At 44.5% G+C, this 19,151-nt stretch overlaps 1 protein-coding gene across 3 annotated transcripts; it reads left to right on the top strand.

Annotated features, from left to right (window-relative positions):
* The first annotated feature begins 569 nt into the window (after nt 1-569).
* On the top strand, nt 570-17,232 carry LOC113957974 (homeobox protein NOBOX-like). Of its 3 annotated transcripts, XM_027665922.1 has the most exons (9): nt 570-657; nt 3,084-3,788; nt 4,208-4,314; nt 4,802-4,905; nt 5,734-5,867; nt 13,116-13,377; nt 13,874-14,211; nt 16,231-16,538; nt 17,126-17,232. In XM_027665922.1, exons 1-8 carry the CDS (start codon nt 603-605, stop codon nt 16,503-16,505), a joined length of 1,980 nt encoding a protein of 659 aa, XP_027521723.1. In that variant the 5' UTR covers nt 570-602; the 3' UTR covers nt 16,506-16,538; nt 17,126-17,232. The 3 variants fall into 3 exon arrangements, with proteins under 3 accessions (XP_027521723.1, XP_027521724.1, XP_027521722.1); XM_027665923.1 differs by lacking the exon at nt 17,126-17,232 and having other exon boundaries at nt 16,234-16,636; XM_027665921.1 differs by lacking the exon at nt 17,126-17,232 and having other exon boundaries at nt 16,231-16,636.
* Nucleotides 17,233-19,151: the final 1,919 nt, after the last annotated feature.

Below are 19,151 nucleotides of genomic sequence, written 5' to 3'. Positions count from 1 at the left end.
ATTGCTGCCCATCCTGTTGCTGGGCACAGCTGAAGGGAGTCTGGCACCATCCTCTTGGCACCTGCCTTGGAGATATTTATATACATTAATGAGATCCTGTCTCAGCATTCTCTTCTCCAGCCTAAACAGGCCCAGCTCTCGCAGCCTCTCCTCAGAGAGATGTTCAGACCCCTCATCACCTTTGTGGCCTCCGCTGGACTCTCTCCAGCAGCTCCTTGTCTTTCTTGCACAGAGGAGCCCAGTACTGGACACACCACTCCAGATAACGAGGTTCACCTCGTTCACACGAGTTTTGCAACCTCTAGGCTTCCGCGGCGTGCTGTTGGCGGTATTTCCACCAGCTCTTCGCGGGAAGCAGTCTCCCAGGTATCCTCAGCCGAGCTCGAAACATTCCCGTACCCTCCCTGAGGGAACAGCATCCCCGCCGAGGCCGAGCGGGGACGCGGAGACGCTGCCCTGTTCCCTGCGGGTGCGGGGGTCGGGCAGCCTCCCCCGCTGTCCCAGGTGCCCTTGATGAGCCGGCGGGGCCGGGGCAGGACTGACCCCGGGCGGGGCATTAACCGGACCGGGCTGGGCGAGGCCGGGAGCGCCGCTGAGCCGGGATGGACGGGGCGGGCGCGGAGGGAGAGGACAAGGAGCGGGCCGCCGGAGGGCTGGGTAAGGATTATTACGAGGGTTAATTTAAGAGTCATTATAAGTGTTCTTACAAGGGTATGGGTAAGGGTAGTGCCGGCTCGCGTTAATGACCGGAGGGAGGCACCCGGCGATGAGCCTAATGAGCGGCGCCAGGGGAAGGGTAATGGCTCGCTCCTCCGGGATGTTATCTGGGCGCTCCGGCCAACATTGCCCCCGCCTGCCTCATCCCCACGGTGTCCTGACCCCCCACAGACACATCCTGGGGCTCTGTGGCGGAGTTTGGGGACGAAGGGCTGCAGGGCCCCCGAGTGCCTTGGCTTGTAAAAGCACCTGGGCGAGGGTTGGGGGCAGGTGCCTTTCCTCTCCTGTCGCGCTGAGGGGGCTCCCGCTGCCTCCGGTTCCTCTGTTCTACCTTGGCCCCGCTGTCCGGGTTTCCTCCTCCTTGTGTGGATGGACCTCTGGCATCTTCTCCGTGTGTGTGCGTTCAGGTGGCTTTGTAGCAAATGCCCCAAGAAAACCTCAGAAGTCTTGCTGTCACAGTGTAAGTGGTTGGCTTGCTCGGAGAAATGTCTAAGGAGGTGGTTGTGAGAAGGGAAAGAGGGCTCGGCTTCCTGCTCGTGCGCCTTCAGCACATCAGGTGTTCCAGACTGAACATGTCTGATGTTCCCAGTCAGTTAAAATCTCTTCTGCTTAAGGTTATGTTTATCTAAAAGTGGGACAAAGTGATGTTCAGTCTGGTCCCTTACCATATGGGAGAAAGGAGTGGTTTGGTAAGTCCCTCTTTGTTACCATGAAGGCCTATCTTTCTCTCCCAACTATTTTTATGACAGCTCTTCCTTGTCAATCCCAAGTTGTTGTGAGGCCTTTGCTACGTATTTTAGAAATAAGAGTGATTTACTTTCTCTTGGAAGAATATTTCTGTAGGCAATAAGGAGGGTGGTGGGAAAAGGAATTATACAGAACAGAGCCAGACTGTGCCTCACTGTTTCTTGACCCTCCTCATCACAATATTTCATGTCAATTGCAGTGGAAACTGTTGTTGCTTAACAAGATCAAATTATTATAGTTTCATAGCTTCCTGCTTCTGTTTCTTTCCTCTGCAGCTAATTTGGTTCTCTTAATCCTGTAAAAAACAAATTAGAGAGTCTTGGAACAGCCTGGCATCCCCTCATACTTCCATGAAAATTCTCCCATCTGACTGATGTTGTGGGGCTCCTTCTTGACTAACAGTTGTTTCAGAAAGAAACATTGAGGCAGAAAGCAAATCCCTTATTTTGGCATTCCACTAATATATATCAAAAGTTAACCAGCGTGAAATGTTAGAAACTGAATTATTCTAGATCCTTTTCCTCCCCCAAATTAAACTACGAAGTTTCTCTGTAAGCACATACAACTGAAATGCTGCCAACAGTCTGCTCAAACTTTCCCCTCTCCAGACAGAGGCAGATACATGGGTTTGGGTTTGTTATTCTACTCTCTATTCTTAAGCATTTATTTGTTTGTTTGTTTATTTGTTTATTTTAGTTAGCAGTAATCACACAGACTCAGACATTCTAAGACAACCAGCAGGTTTTTGGAACATTGTTTTTTGAAAAAGTATATGCCAACTGGGAAAGTATAATGCTTCTTTATTATTATGTTGCCTATTTTAATTATTTCTCTTCCTATGTTCTCTCTGACCTGTCTTCTACTATTTAGTCTTCCTTACTGTAATGCAGTTTGTGCTTTTTGTTAAACTTGGTCACGCTTCTGCACCTGTTTTTGTCCTCATCTGGCTATTTAATTTGCTGTTTTGTAAGTCTGTTATTCATAAGTATGGCTGAAGCTGCAGAAAAATAATTCAAGGCAGTTATCAGAAGCTTATACAATTAATGGTTTTTGTTTGGTCAGCTTTGGTATGACAGAAATACGTAAAAAATTATCTGACATTTGTCAGATAATCCCTGTTGACACAATAGACCAGAATTTCACTTGTATCTTTCTTTTGCTCATAAATCATTACTTTTTGTTCTGTCCATTATTCCAGAGACCTTTGCTATCCCCAGTGCTGTTTTCCCACTACTGTATTTGTAATATGCAACCTTCCCTTTATTCTCTGTGCTTGGAATTACCTCTCCCTGTAGTTCACAGTTGGTAATGTTTTTGCAGACATGTTCACTCTCAATATGAGCCTTTTCTCATCACAGAGGTTTGACTGTCTCCCTGTTGACCATATCAGTTTCTTTGCTCTTGCTTCCCTGGCAGGCTCTGGCCTGGTGACAGTTTTTATTTTGAACTCTCCCAATTCTTGTCACCGTTGGGTTTCGTTGTGTGGTGTTTTCCTTCTTCCATAACTGAAACTCCTGATCCAGGCATACCTTTTCCGTGTGCTATCCAGGCACAGTGCATGTGGGGTGGGGTATGGGTTGGGTTTTGAGTGTGTTTTTTTCCCATTTTTTTCCTTATAGAGTGCCAGGATGAGGAAGAGGACACGTTGCAGTGTAAGGAGCACTTTGTGGTGGATGCTGGTGCTGTTGGTGGCCATGGCACAGGGAGCAGTGTGGTCTCTGCATTCCAAAGCACAGCTACACAAGAAGAACCCGAGGATGCCTCGAGAACAGAAGACAGGATTAGCCCTGTAAAGAAAGTGGAAGAAGATGGAAGAGACAGCACCCTGCAGGCAGCTGGGTCAGCTTCCCAAGACTCCATGGTCCTTGACAGCCAGCTGGATTCTGCCTTGGTGTGTGGGCAGCCTTCCAGTTCCCGCAGTGACATGAAGGCTGCATCCCCACTTGCTGTAGTTGGATTGGCACAGGAGCCCACAGGTCAGTCAGGGTCCCCTGAACACTGTGAGAGTCATTACCTTGATGGGACTGAAAAGGAGGCAAAGAAGAAAAAAGGTACCAACAAAAGTGGAACGTGCGCCGAGAAAGCACCGAGTGGAACCCCTGGAGCTCCCTGCAGGCAGGATGAGGGTGGCCCAGCTACTTGCCAGTCATCCAAATGTGCTGCAGCCCAGCAATCCTACAAGGTGTCTTCAGTCTTGGAATCCAGAAGTAGCCATGATGCAACCAAGGAGGAGAAAAAAGGGGAAAAGGGGAAAAAAGCCTTACTTGAGAATCCACACATCCTACCACCGGTCAGGAAGAAGTCCCGGACCTCGTATAATGCAGGTAAATACTGGGGCACCCACTGGCAGACAGGGACACTTGTAGTGCCAGTGGCACTGGTGTTCCTTTCCCCATGCTGAAGTTCAGCCCATGGAGGTGCTGAGCTGCCCTAACTGGTGCTGCACTGCATTCCACACCATCAGATGTGTGAGGATCTTCAAATAGAGAAGATCTTCAAATAAAGTGTCTTATGTTTGAAGCATCGCTAGCAATGCTCTTTTGTTTTTACTGCAAAAGAAGAGTTTTGGGTTTTTTTGTGGTTTACTTTAAAAAAAAATCTTTTATGTTGTTCACGTGTTTCTAAATATAATAAAAATGTTCTTTTTTTTTCTGCTTCCCTCTGCTGTTTTTTTGTTTTTTTCTTGTTTAACACATACTCCCCATCTCTCTCTCTCTCTTTTTGAACAATGCATGGTTTCTAGAGCAGCTAGAAGAATTGGAGAAGGTGTTCCATGAAGACCACTATCCCGACAATGAGAAGAGGAGGGAGATTGCAGCTGTGATTGGTGTGACGCCACAGCGAATCCTGGTAACGCCTGCGTGGGGACAGTGGGTTCTGTGCAGAAAAGGGATGGACAGGGACTGGGGCAGGGAGGAGGTGATGACTACACCTGCCACTGGTGACAAGGAAGAGAGCTCACAGGGATAGACACTGCTCAACCCCAACCAAAATGGCCATGGAGTCTGGGGTTGCATATCTTCCCATTTCCTAAGATGAATCATATAATGGGTAGATAAATGAGGCTAAGGAGATCAGAGTTAATCTCTTTTGTCTTGAAAATTGTGGGCAACAAAGGAAATTGGTGTTTGGGAGTGTCTTTCTGCTATTATTTTTCTGTTTGCAATGAATTGTGCAGGTTCTTTGGAAGAAAGGTTTCTTGAGGTTCCTTTCTGTCGAAGAAAGATTTCTGTGCTCACCTGGTGACGTGTGGAAGCAGTCACTGCTGATTTGTTGCCAGTGTCCCCATGTGTAGATGCTTTCCTTCCTGAATGCATCCTTTCTTTCCGTTCATCAGGTCTGGTTTCAGAATCGCAGGGCAAGGTGGCGGAAATCGGAGAAGCTGAATGCGAAAGGCAACAGAAAACATCCAACATCGTCACCTCTGTCAGATGATTTTGGGTGGGGGACCTACTCCGTTTTCTCATCTTTCCACAAGAGATACCTAATGAATGAAATGTTTTCCTTTGCCATTCCCCCTTTACATTTAAACTATGGAGAGCTGACAATTGAGTTGGACCTCAGTAGCTCGTCAGATTTCTTTGCAAATTGTAGGGGACCCTCTTAAAAGAGGGTTTGAAAGAAATCTGTTGAGACTGCTGTGGAGTCATGTGGAGAACAAGGGATAAGATAGAAAGGTCTATGGATCACCCCTTCATTTTATGTTTTTGTGAATGGTCAGGAGCCCATTGCATTTCCCACCTTTGCTTTCCATTTCCATGGATTTTCACTTGGTGATGGAAGTACTGCTTGCTTGGATCAGTCTTACAAAGTCGTGGGCTTCTTTGAATAAATATAAGGTAGCACGTTCCATAGGTGAGCAGGGGACATTTACTGGGGGGGGAAGGGAGTATGTGAGAGGATAGATGGTCTTTGAAGGGGTAGTGAGTGAATGTGAGGAAAGAAATTAGTTTCCACAGGGATATATTTGTGCCAATCTGGAGTGAGAAAACAGAATGCAAAGAGGAAAAATTAAGTTAAAGATTGGAGACCACCTGACTTATTTCATTGCACTGTCCCTGCTGCCTGTCCTACACTGGTGACTTGGGGCTGCTTCCCCAAATACTGTCAAGACAGCATTCCTTACACACCTAAATCAGCCACTGCTTTCTTTTTCCACCTGCTAGGGATGTAGGATCTGCCCATTGTAGGGTAGAAGAGTGTGTATTTGGTCATAATGCCCTGCCTTGTCTTCTGGTTCATCCTCACAACCCTCTTTGCTGCCTCCAGGGTACCTCCTCTGCCTGTGCCTCTGTTGCCTGACGTTGCTCTTGACCAATCTGCCGTGCTGGGAGGAAACACTGCAACTGGGAACTGCTCCAGCCTGCTCAGAGCACAGCCTGCACCACTCTCCTCTGCCTCAGGTGAGACCCTGACCAGCACAAGTGTTTTCCATAACTACAGCATTGGCTGGTGGAGCTGGGATGTTCCCAAACACTTTAGGGAAGGTCATGTGAATGCCCCACACCATCAGTGCAAAATGTGACACCAGGTCACTGGACAGGCTGAGAAAGTTGGGATTGATCAGCCTGGAGAAGAGAAAGTTGTATGGAGACCTCACAGCACCTTCCAGTATCTGAAGGGGCTACAGGGAAGCTGGAGAGGGACTTTTCATCAGTGACAGGATGAGGGAGAATGGCTTCAAACTGAAAGAGGAAAAATTTAGGTTAGATATTATAAAGAAATTCTTCCCTGTGAGGGTGGGGAGGCCCTGGCACAGGTTGCCCAGAGAAGCTGTGGCTGCCCCATCCCTGAAAGTGTTCAAGGACAGGCTGGATGGGAGTTGGAGTAACCTGGGCTAGTGGAAGGTGTCCCTGCCCATGGCAGGGGGTTGGAACTGGATTGGTCTTTAAGGTCCCTTCCAACCCAAACTTTTCTATGATTGTAGGTGTAGCAGCTCTCTGCTAATTGAGTCTGTACCAGCTATGTACCAGCACCGTGGTGCTTCTGTGCTGATGCTGGAGCCAAATTTGCAGTCCTTGTTCATGTCCTAGCCCAAGCCAGCAAGTAATTCTGAATATGACTTCATAAGGATAAGTGATAGGAGCATTCTTCCATAATAGCAGGACCTGTTTGACACTGGTCCTGCTGCTCTAAATGATGATGACAGTATTACTCTGGTTATGATGTTCTTCATGGCAGATACACACATCCCATTCCCTGGTTTAGATGGAAACATTCTGGCTACAACCCGTGTCAAGTGAGCTGTGTGAGGAAGGTGCACTGTACAAACTGTTGGTGTTGTAGAGGCTCCCTCAGGTACTCCATACCTTTAAATGTCCAAGAGGGTTCCTTGGCTTCCCCAAGCAGTGCAATTTTCCATTGTGTGCAAGACCTCGAGGGAGGAAGACTAGTTGAGTTCCAGAGCAGACGCTGAATTTACTCTCAGTTGCAGTGGAGCTGGAGGTCAGTGGGGTGTGCTGTTCGACCAGGGTTCTACCTGTGCTGTGCTTATAGGTTGATGGCAGCTAAAGAGAGAGTTTGTTCAATTGTTTATTCTTGTGTGGAGTACCAGAGCATTCCCTGGAGTCAGGAATGCTCCCTAAAGCGTTTCCTATATATGTTTACATTTCCAGGTTGGCACAATTTGAAAAGATTTTCAAAGTGATGAGGACTTCATCACTTCCTTGGGAGGGATATCCCAAGCAATGTATGTGCTGACATATGGTACTACTGTGTGCATTTTCCTGCTTCCCACTGTAATTCATTCATTGGAATTTCTGCTCCCTCGTTTTATTCTAAATGTACCAGTATTTAGTTATCGGTATTAAGGCCAGTTCTTGCAACTCATTTTCCAATAATGACTCATTTTTTTTTAATAGTGCTGATACCTTAAAAGTACTTTGACACTGTAGAAAGCACCTGTAAGATTGTATCAGTAAGCTTTAGACTTATGTGTGCTAAAAGTACGTAATTGAGATACTTTCTTGATAACCTAATTTAGTATTTCTGTTATTTAAATTTGGCTGTCATCCTCTCAAGGCAAGGGCTACTTTAGTCAATCCTATGACCTATTTAAACAATAGGACGGTAATTCAGTTAGTTCTGGTTTTTCCACTCCTTACAGCAGGGTAAATATGGTCAAAGTATTTGAATAATTCACTGCTTCCCAGAGTGCTGAAGCAGTGTCATCTGTTGAGCCCTGTATTTAATTAGATAAAGACTAAGGTTTTGCAAAATAATTCATTTAAAGGAAACAAATCAATTATCCTCAGATTTCTATGCTGTAGGAACCTCTGCTGGTTCCTAAAATACATCTGCAGATGTGCTGGGAGAGAGAGAGAGTCAAGAGAGAATATAATAGAATCATAGAAAAGTTTGGGTTGGAAGGGACCTTAAAGATCATCCAGTTCCAACCCCCTGCCATGGGCAGGGACACCTTCCACTAGCCCAGGTTGCTCAGAGCCCCATCCAACCTGGCCTTGGACACTTCCAGGGATGGGGCAGCCACAGCTTCTCTGGGCAACCTGTGCCAGGGCCTCCCCACCCTCACAGCAAAGAATTTCTTCCTGATATCTACTCTAAACTTTTAGTTTGAATCCATTTCCTCTGTTAGAGAAATGGAAGTTTCATTCATGGATGTGATCTTGTTCTCTGTTTTCAATGAGCCATTTCTTTCTGGGCAATCTGCACACCGGGATGCAATTCTCCATGTGGAAAAGACAAGCAATCCTTCTGATAGGAGAGAAGGGTCCCATCTGAATTCTTGGTGCAGTGTGGAAGGTAGAAAAAGGGCAAATGAATGTCCCTGAGGGTGAAATGGGTATGTGGAAAATGAGTGATAAAGAGAGCTGGGTTTTTACTGCTGGAATCCTTTCAGCTTGCTGCTGACTGCCTCCTATTGCATTTGCTGTGTGTGCATCCAACTTTTAGGAAACACAGGCATCCTCTGCTTGTCTGAAACTCGTGTGTCTTCAGTGATAGGAATGTGTGAAAATGAGAGTTTACTTCATTCCACTAGATCTGTGTGAGGGAACAAGCTTCCCCTTGTTCTCTTTAAATCAGGCTGGGCAAGAAGTAATGAAATCTATTTGTATCAGCTAAGGCTGGTAAATACTTTCCAGATACAGATCTGTCTGAGGGAATTAAAAAAAGTACCTTTTCTAAGTCACTGTTCAGAAAAGAGGCTCACTTTGCTAGTGCACAGGAACTGTGAGGTTTGGTGAGTGGTTTTGGACCCGGTTGCCTGAGGGAAGGGAGGAATAAGGTCTGTGTAATGAGCCACATGCTGCTCTCTTTATTTGTGAAACACAGCCTGCCCTCCAGATTTGTTCAGCTCTAATCAGATGGAAGGTAGAAGTCCTAAAAATTACATTCCTACAAGTCATGGGAGAACTGGTGCCTGGGCAGAGTAGAGACCTAAGTTGGTGCACTCTTTGAGGGAGAAGACTGATATTTGGTGTAGAGTCCTCATGGAAGAGAGATCTGCAGGGCACAATGGCATGAAAAGCTGCAGCTGAAGTTTTGTCTTAACTACATGCAGGGTAACAAAGCTATGGGGAATAAAACAATAAAATTTACTTTTTGTTTGTTTGCCTGTTATCTGCATAGGCAGACTTTTCTCTTTAAGAAAGCAAAAACTGAAACAGGAAAATTGAAAGACAAAGTGACCCGAATTTGTTCATAAAAAAAACCTTACCAAGAAATAGAGCCATCCAGGGCTCCACCTGTTAGCTTTATTAGAATGTCTCGGAACATGAAGGAGGCAAAACTTGAATAGGATAAAATCCAAACTAGCTGAAGCAAAATAAAAGAGGAAACAAATCAGAAAAAAAAGTTATCAGTTTACAAGGCAAAACCAATTGCTTAGTGATGTTAGATTTCAGCAAAATAATTTGTGACCTGTGCATTGTGGTGCAGTTGTGCCCATAGATTGTGGCCTGCTGGAGTGGCCAGTCAGGTGCTTTCCTTGGTACCAGTGTATTTAACCACTTTCAGCAGGACAAGAAAATGATGAGGACAGTATAATCTGTTACCCAAGACCTTTGGAGAGTGTTCAGTGCTGCCTTTTCCACTGTTTTTCCTTGCTCTGGCCAGTACTTCTGACTGTTGGTTTGTGGGTTCTTTTTTTTTTAATGTCCCAGTGTTTTTTCCAGTTTGCCAAACAAGCTGATAAAAATGTCAGCGAGTTGTATTTGAGATGTATCTTACCTTGATGGCAGTTATGGCTTCTGATTTGGGTATTGGGCACACTGCTTGCTATGAGAGCCTTTTGTGCCTCAGAACTTCCACTTTGAGCTTGCTTTGGTCTTAGAATTGTTTTTTACTACTTTTGCTGGACAGCATGCTTGAGATTAATAGATTTTTTGACACTGGCAGTTCTTTGAAGTTTTTCTTGTTTTCCTGAGATTCCTCACTGATATAAATATATCTGTGATTAACTGACTTAAAGCACTGGTTTATGATTTTTTTTGAGTTAACCCTTCAGAAAGAAAAGTTCCTCTGGTTTGTGGGAGGAGATTTTTCTGCCCCACTGGTGATTTTGCAGGAAATCCTTTGTTTCATGTGGCTGTATTGTGAGGACACCTGTCAGGAGCCCATTTCTGTGCAGATAACTCTCAGAGGTGGAATGGTTGTGGAAGTCTTGAGAGCAATTGGATGAAGCTGGATATGATCTGTCAGAGAAGAATAAATAAATTACAAGCTCTAATGCTTTCACTCACAGGATTCTGGGTTGTGAACAAATTACTTTAAAGCTGATGATGTGTAGCTGACATGGCAAGCAGGAATCATATCTTTTGAAGAAGTGGTAGGTTCTGGCCTACTGAAAATCCCGAAGAGGATCAGACTGACAGGCTTCTCAAAGCAATGCAGTTAGAAACTGAATTGGTTCATTTACCATCACTCCAGTTAAATGAAGAGGCCATTGCTCCTAAGTTTAATATTTTTTTTCTACTTTCAAGATGTCATTTGCACGACAAATGTGTTTTCTTGTAATTTCAAGAACAGGAGGAGTCTGTGAAAAGCTTTGTGATGGCCGTTAATGTCCCAGTAAAGGCTGTAATTACTCAGCATTAAAAGAAACTGTTTGTGACATCAGTGTGTGACACAGGCTTGTGAAACTGGGCCCTGCTGTAAGTTCATGGATACTTCTCTAGGACAGACCTCAGTCTCCTTCATGACTCGTGAAAGACAGACATCCCAGTCATCCCGACAGAAAAACACACATCCATTTCTGTTACTTTACGACTATCCCACTCATTGGAAGCTGTTTGCACTAAAGAGTGGATCTCTGAACTCTGCCAGGATGTTAAGGAGGCAGCTATAGTAGGGGTAAGGCAGCTGTGTAGCTGGAGACTTAGAACAGACATTCTTGAGTTAAGGCACATGTCTTAACCAGGGCTGGTTCAGAAATCTGAAGCTGCAAATTATTAAATTGCTCTCCAAAAATTTCCAAGGTTGTCTGATGGACTGAAAATCCAGAAATAATGGAAGTGATAAACAAAAATCCTGCAGTTACATTCCCATGTTCACTGGAAAGCCTTCTGAGGTTATTTATCTCTATATCGGTGTCAGGAAAAGCAACAGAATAGTAAAATGTAGGTATTATCTCAAGCCAGTGATCAGAATTCTCCATCAAACAATTCTGGAATCTTCTGTAAATATGTCAGATTTAGCAGATATTGCTTCTCTGGGAATTGTTTATTCCCACTGCATGACTTTATTCAGAAGGCACAATTTCAGCATCTGTCTTTGAAAGGACTGAGAAGCAGAAGAGTCTTGAGAAAAGGCTAAACCAGCTCTTTGGAGGCCACGGGTGTCCCTTCACAATATCTTTGCCTGGAGGTCCTATTGCCATGACCCACAAAGATACTAAGTATTGCAAATATTTAAAAAAACAACTTAATTTTTAGTAGGTGTGAAAGTGGGATTAGAAGTGACTTCCTGGGCTGCTTGTGTTCATCCTGAGGAAAACTAGTGCCATCTGCAGAACAGCTCACCCTAATGTCATTATGAACTGAAGCTTTACCTGGATGTGGACTGGTTTTCAGGTAGGTGTGTTTCATAATGTTTGTGTGAACATTCTGGGACTCGATGGTTAGGAGAACCTGTGCAAATGAAGGTTTTAAAAAAAAATCAGGAGAGATCTTCAGTTTCATTTCTGGCTAAGCCATTTTGATTTGGAGGACACTAAATATTTGCTTTCTTGTGCTTTGTTGTGTGGGAGCAGATCTGTGCTACGTCAAACACTGGGAGTGGGACAGGTATATCATAGATGCTGCCTGACATGGATAAATAGTATGTTCAAACAGAAAAAATAAACCACTGAGAATTGCATGGGCATGTCAATGCTTGAGAGATGCCATCCTAGCTCTTGCTCCAGTTTTCTAAATGAGCCCAAAATCAAGGTTATTGAAACTTGAAAAGTTTTCATTGAAACATCATGATTCCCTCTCTCCATGGTTGCAGAGAGTTGGAAAAAACTGCGTGTGGGAAGATGCAATAAGAGACAGAAATGCTCAGTGTGATGGGGAATCTGAGAAACAGTACTATGAGGTGTTGAAGTGGAGTCTCCTCATCAGCTCTCTGGGCTTGCATTCCAAAATTCTCCAAAGGTTGCTAAGGCTTGCTGTGGCATCTTTATGTTTAGGTTTTATGCCTGAGGCCTTTGATTTGTACATGGTGGAGTGCATTTGATGTTACCCTGTATGCCTGCAAGGGCGAAGTACAACTGTAAACTCTCCCTAAAGCTTTCCTGTGAGTGGGAGTAGACCAGCTTTTCCTGAACGGTCGGCTGGTTCAGCCCAGCTAGACTCAAAAAATCATTTAAACTTGTCCTGCACACTTGATGGTTACACTTGTGAAGAGAGAAATCATTTGCTAATTGCCATAATGAAAGAAAATCTTTTTCTCTTGCCCCAAGTGCAAGCTCCTTGAACTTCTGTGTATAGTTGTTACTCTGGATCACCAGCATATGTGACTCTGACCTTTAATGTCCTCTATTGTCCTGTTTCCACAGAGGCTCTTCTGTAAGAAACTCTTCCTCTCTCATTTTCTAGCAGTGACTGAAGAGAGAGGTCACCAAACAAGATTCTAGGAACCAAAAGGTGTTGGTTTCTTTTCTGTGTTCCAGCTTCTATTTCCAAAAGATCTTCAGCTGACGTCTCTGCTCTTTTAATTTTTGTTTCTGGCATGAGTCATCTGAGAGAAAATATGGTCAAAACAATGACTATGGATGTGGATGTGCACGTTTTTGTTTCTTTCAAACCACAGTTAAATTTTTCAAAAGGGTAATCTTCTGAATTGAGTGCAGCACACTCCTCCCAGAGGACAGTAGTGATGGAAGATGACTGGGGGATAATTCCTGGCTTTTTTCCAGGAAGTACTTTGCTTCACTTGGCTGCTTTCTTGAGAGCTGAATAAATATAATATGCAGAGGCTGAAATCATGAAGGTAATTTTATTTAGCCAATAAACACCATCCTGTGCTCCAGAGAGCTTGCTAGTACTTCCTTGTACTTCTCTACAGCAATGCCGGTACTTGCTCACTTTTATTCCCCCCAGTGAATGTCTGGCATCTTGCTTTTCTGTTCTGCTCCTCCTTCCCTCTGCTTGCTCCTGTTCATTCCTGCTATGGCAGCCTGGTGTGACAGTCTCTCTTTTCATTCACAGCCTCCTTGGTGGCAGGAATGGTGGCATCTTGTGAAGCAGTTCAGACGAAGGTGTCACAGCAGCTCAGCTTCATCTCCAGCAGCGTGGAGGGCTTCCCGAGCCTTCCCAGCCCTCCTCCCATCCGCAGGGCCACCAACCTGTCCTTCAACCCCCACAGCCCTGTTGGTTCTGTGGGGCTGGACACTCCCAACAGTGAATGCTGCTTGTCCAGTCAGGAAAATGGCTCCAGGGAGGCCTTCACTTACAGCATCCAGAATCAAGGGTAGGAACAGAGGAGAAGGGAAATGAAAAAAGCAAAGCCTTGGAGAAGCCTTGTGAGGGTGAATGTGGGACATGGGACAAGGAATTAGGTGGGAGCATAAGTGAAAAGTCAGGTGCAGGAGTGACAGTATCTTTTAAATGAAGCATGAAAAGCTGCATGATGTGCATAGTGGGACAGGGCACCTGCTGTGAGACAAGTGATACCTCTAGTCAGAATACTTCTAGAATTGCATACCTGTCAAGTGAAAGAGAGGATGTTTCAAACTTTGGGGTGTACTTTGGAGAGTGGGAAGATAATCCCCGCTAAAGCCCATTGGTCAAGAATCCTGCTGTGAAACCACTTGGCTCAAGTGGTTTCTGTTGCCCTTGTCCTGGCATCTGGGAGGAGGGCTTGGAGTCAGATCAGGGGTGGCAATAACACAGTTGTTTACTGTATGGGTTGCTGTAGCTGTTGACCCTACTTTAACCTCTGGATTGCCTCTCCTTGCTCTCTGCAGCTTGAGTCCACCACCCTCCTGCCATTACTCTGAGCAGTTGGAGACTGCAGGGAACCTGGAGACCATGTACTGCCAGTACAGCAGCCAGGGGGGAATTTACCAGCTGTCCCAATATTCCCAGCAGCACCAGCTCTCCCAGTTCTGCCAACTGCCAGATCACCTGGCCACCAATTTGCTCTCCAGTGACCACCTCCCTCCTCCAACACCCCCTGAGCCCCATCCAGCTTTCCTGGCCTTACCTGATAACACTGGAGCAGTAACCTATGGAGCCACACAAGGCTATGGACAAAACTACATGGGGGGACAGCTCATGCCACAGCAGTCAAGTGGAAACTCAGGTACATTTCTGAAATATTTTGTCATCCTGCACCTCTGGAGTAACTAAACCATACCCTGAAATACTCAGGATGATCAGTGGTTTTACTGGTGGCTGTGACAGAAAGTAGAAACGTGCACATGCATGCACAAATATATATACAGGCCCATCTTTTTTTCTAATTTCCTTGTATGTTTGGGTTTTTTTAAAGTGCTGAATGACCCATTCATTTGAATCAAAAGTTACTACACAGGTTGCACATGTCAGAAAGAGTATTAAATGTGAATGTGTCAGGTAGTGCAGTGGTTTTTCTCTGGGCTAGAGAACTACCTTTTGCAGGAGTGTACTGTTGTGCAAGTGAACATGCCTTTGGTATATGTGGGTGGGAATCAAGGGTGCAAAATGGAAAAGGTGTCACAGCAAGTGGAATAGTTGGAGGTAGAAAGAAAAACAGGCTTCTCACTCTGTTGGGCTTCTGCAGAAACCAGTTTGAAGTTTCATATCTTGGGGTAGTGGAAAAGAAGAGGGAGACAGAAGCCAGCAGAGTATGCATATAGAGTCTTTCTTTTTCTTCCTCTGGTTTGAATTTGCAACAGATTAAAGCACTTCTGCAAAATTTTCTAGAAAGTTACTAGGTTAAACTGGCACTGTTAGTCTCCTTGTCTTGTGTCCAGGCTTTGTATTTTGAAGTTATTCAAGCCCAAGTATAATCAAATGATAAACCATTGCAGTTAGTTTATTTGGACTGTCAGGTTTGTTGAATTAAGCTCACAGTCCAAAAACTACATGTTTTGTCTTATCACATAAGAGAATAGTTTCAGACCACAGCTGCTGCTGCTGTTTTTGTACTAGTCTTGTGGACCTTGTCAGGGAGGGAAGTCTGACTCACAGAGTCTGACTCACAGGAGGCTGCAAGCTGGCTCTTGTTCCCATTATTCCTGCTGACACTGTCCAGGCCAGGTTGGCAGCACCTATGCTATCTACCACACTTGGCCTGTCTCCCCTCTCTGGTTTCAAGGCATAATTACTCTTTTCAGTGGTTTTTCAGTCTGAAGTGCCAGAAGTAATGAGAGGGCTGTGCCCCAGTGCACCAAATTAACATTTTTATAGCATGATGCCAAAGTGTGTGTTGCATTCTTTGGGGCACACTGTGTGAGCATAAGGGGTGTGTAAAGGTGCAGGCTGATAAAGCTGAAAGATTGTTGAAGGAACAGAGGCAGAGTTGATATTCTCTTACTCTGTCCAGAGCACAATCAGCAGTGCATGGCTGTTCTGTTCAAGGAAGGGATCCTACAACTGTTATGACCAATTTCACAGAATCATGGAATCGTTTGGGTAGGAAGGGACGTTAAGGATCATCCAGTTCCAATCCCCTGCCATGGGCAGGGACGCCTTCCACTATCCCAGGTTGCTCAGAGCCCCATCCAGCCTGGCCTTCAACAATTCCAGGGATGGGGCAGCCACAGCTTCTCTGGGCAACCTGCCTCCCTCACAGGGAAGAATTTCTTCCTAAAAAGGTTCCAGGTTCCCAAAGTGCAGTGGGCAGGGAACCAGTCTGTCAGTGCAGACACACCTGTGAGTCTTACTTCAGCGAGTAAGCAAGTGAACAGCTTAGTTGGATTATAGATATTACTTAACAATACATTCCTGCTTCCAGCTTCTATAAATGAAAGTGAAGATTAAACATTCAGGTTATGCTTGACAGAGTTGGAACCTCTTCGAAAATAGGAGTGGAGAAAAAAAATTGGGGAGTGGGTGTCTCTAATAATCATTACATACTCTCAGGATCAGTGCTAAGCGACAGCATGATTTCTTTTTGCATTACAACAATGCTATGAACTTCAAAGATTTTTTCCTCCTAAGAACTACCTTTTGGATAAAAACACTGCAGTGTAAACAGCAAAGTGATCCTTTATCTATATGTGGTGTCTGCTCTACTGCAGTGACCACCAGAGCATGACTGCAATGCTGTTTGCACTGAGCGTAGACACGCTGCTGTTATTTTCATTATTCTGTCTTTCCTTTGTTGCTTTTCCCTCAGCAGACATCACTGCCTATCAGGCTGTCCCCTGGGGTGATTTCTGCATGCAGGGAGCTCAATTCTCAAATCAGCTGCACTCCCAAATGCCATTTTTTAGCACGACAGAAGGACAGAACTTCACAGAGCCGTATCTTCTTCAAGTGCCCAATGGAACAGCACTGGGATCCACATCAGAGGCTGGAAAGCAAAAGGGAGTGACACCAGACCAGAGTTCAAAGCAGAGCCACCAAACAGAGCCAGAGTTGGCATCACTCGCTGAAGGAGAGAGGATGTAGAGTGTTGTAGCAAGAAAGGAGACACCACTGTTGGTAACTGAAAGGCCAGCTGATTATTTTTTTGGGGGGAAAAGGAAAGCATTCCAAGACAGCAGTAGCTCCTCTGAAAGCAGGATCAAAACTGTGGCATGAATGGGAATGGAACTTCCTTTTTCTGCTCTGCCATCCGAGGCTGGTCCCATTATCCTATACCTGGTTCTTAGATTCATCTGTTCATAGAAATGAGGACTTAGAAGTCAGTAAAATAGATGCCAAAGTTCTGTCCTCTCTCAGACAACATCTGTTGTGAGCTGAATGGCTGCATAGAACTGACAATGTCTAAGATTTCCAGAGGTATAAACACCTCTCTTCAAGGCAGAACTTCTTCAGCACGAGAGGGGGAAAAGGGAAGAGAGTTTTCTGTCTGGATTTCCATTTCCAGGATTTTTTTTTCTTTTTTTGGAAACAAGATTACCCTACTTTTGAATGGTTGAAAGGTGTCATATGCCTTAAATATTCTTTGGACATGTATGGGGGTATATGTGTGTCTAATTTTGAAATATGAGACATTTGAAAAATCCATAGTATTTTGTGTCATGTGAAATCGCATTTTCTTATGAATCTGTTTGGGGTTTTTTCAGAAATCAAAGAAGAAACTAATGACTGATGCTGGTCTCTGAGGGGGGAAAAAAAACCAAAGGAAAAGGAAACATTGCCATTTTAAACTCTGCAAAATAAGAAGAGTCAAAAAGAGAGTTAAGAATAATAATATTTGCAACAGAAGCACTTTTTATTTCTTTTGTTGTTGTTGTTGTGGTTTTTTTTCCTTGTTGCCATAATTATTTTCCTGCTGAGGAAAGAAGTGGGGAAATTTCAGTCAATAAAAGCTTCGGATCTGTGGTGGGGTTTTTTTGTTTTTTGTAAGTCTCCTGACATTAATCCTGAATTGTAATCTTGAGGAGCCCACAGACAGAAAGGAGCTGATACAGGCACCAGAGTCCCATGGGTGGAAATTCCAGATCATGCAAGAGTCAGAAGGTGTGGCTGCTGTGCTGGAATACATGGGAAGAGAGCACAGGAAGATGTATGCAAAACAGGGGGAGGAACTCCACCAACTACCTCATTGTAGGGAATCCAGACAGAGAAAGAAATGTCTTTGGAAGTCCACTACCACAGCCCGGTTAGGGCCACGGGGAAGTTCACACAGGGTCCAGCACAGGTTGTAGGGTGAAAAGGAGTGAACCACTATTGAAATGGCTCCCCCTTTTATAGGGGAGCTGGGAGAACTTTCCAGAGTATGGTGAATAAGGGGAGGGGTTTTGGGAAGGAGGAACAACAATTGGGTACAGAGTAAAAAGGGAAGGAATATGCATGAGAAGGGAGTGGAACATAGGGATAGGGACAAACCATTATTAAAAAACATTAAAACAGCCATAAACTTGTAATTTCTCTCCATTCAACAATCTCAGTTAAACAAGTCCATTATTTCAAATCCATTCCTCTTCTTCTGCGACTTCTTTCAGTGCCACAGACCAACTCTGGCAGGCTTTTCTCTCTGATTCTTCGGAGTCCTCATCCACAGTCCACCATTAGTTTGGTGTTTTCTAGCCTTGAATTACTTTAAAAAAGTATTTCCACTGTAGAACTGTAACAATAAACAGCTGCAGAACTGTGACTGTAAATGCTGGCAGTGTAAGCAGATCTCTCTCAGTTATTAATTGGTTTAGCATCCCATTTGAATTGGTGCATTTGATCTTGGCTTGATTGTCTCGGCTTCTGCTTTACCTGGGACTGTCAGCCTGGGAAACAAAATATTTTTCTGAAATCAGCTGTCAGGGGCAAGAGCAGAGGACTCCAGTGGTGAGATTGTTTACTCTGGTACATAAACAGAGCTGCAGTCCCAGGGACCATGGTTCCCAAAGGAGCTGTAACTGCCTGGATCTGTGGGATGTATGAGTGGCTAAAACATGGCTCTCCCCATGTCCTTGTATGAGAAATAAAAATACAGGTTTTGTATAAATAGGCATATTGTGAAGTTGTAAGGTATCCAAGTTCCTTGGGTATCAAGGTCTCTTTCGATGGGATGAGGGAAATGAGAAAATTCTTGAAAATTAAATCTTTTAGGGCCATTTTGTACACGAGGTTCCTTTTCTCTTTGGGCTGAGAACAAAGGAAGATCCATCACCTTTGACAGGAGATGGCTTGCAGCCAATTGGGAAAAAGGGAAAGCCCCTTTTCAGAGAAAAGAAACTTTTTTAGGTAAAGATGAATACATTAAAACTTCGTGTTTAAGCTTTTGGGTAAAATGCAGGCTTCTCTGGGAATGGTTTGAGTGGAATGGTCTGATTCATTTCCATGTAACCTTAAATTTGTCAGGTTCAATTGGGCTTGAGGTTTTGAACTGAGCTTGCTTTCTTACCACAAGGAGGAGGAAAGGGTGGGTAGCTGAGAGTACTGCAACTTACTGGTAGTGGATTTAGTGTTGCACAGGTGGGTTCAGGCCCCTGTGTCATTTTATTATTCCCTTTTCATGTTAAGTCTCAAGAAGGCTCACTTTGTTAGGGTGGGCACAATCAAAACTCCAAATGCTGTGGCTTCCTGACTGTGGCACCCCCTCTTTCGAAGCAGACAATTGTTTTACCTCTGTATCATTTGATGATGGAAGTG

The sequence above is a fragment of the Corapipo altera genome, unplaced genomic scaffold (genome assembly GCF_003945725.1).
Source record: "Corapipo altera isolate COAL_440 unplaced genomic scaffold, ASM394572v1 249, whole genome shotgun sequence".
In the NCBI taxonomy this organism is placed as follows: Eukaryota; Metazoa; Chordata; class Aves; order Passeriformes; family Pipridae; genus Corapipo; species Corapipo altera.
This window is presented reverse-complemented; position numbering and strand designations above follow the sequence as displayed.

Excerpts from the sequence above, each read along its gene's own strand:
- LOC113957974 (XM_027665922.1), top strand. The coding sequence starts at position 603 with ATGGACGGGGCGGGCGCGGAGGGAGAGGACAAGGAGCGGGCCGCCGGA. Across the intron at positions 658-3,083 it reads GCGGGCCGCCGGAGGGCTGG|AGTGCCAGGATGAGGAAGAG; the intron begins GTAAGGATTATT and ends TTTTCCTTATAG. Across the intron at positions 3,789-4,207 it reads CCGGACCTCGTATAATGCAG|AGCAGCTAGAAGAATTGGAG; the intron begins GTAAATACTGGG and ends CATGGTTTCTAG.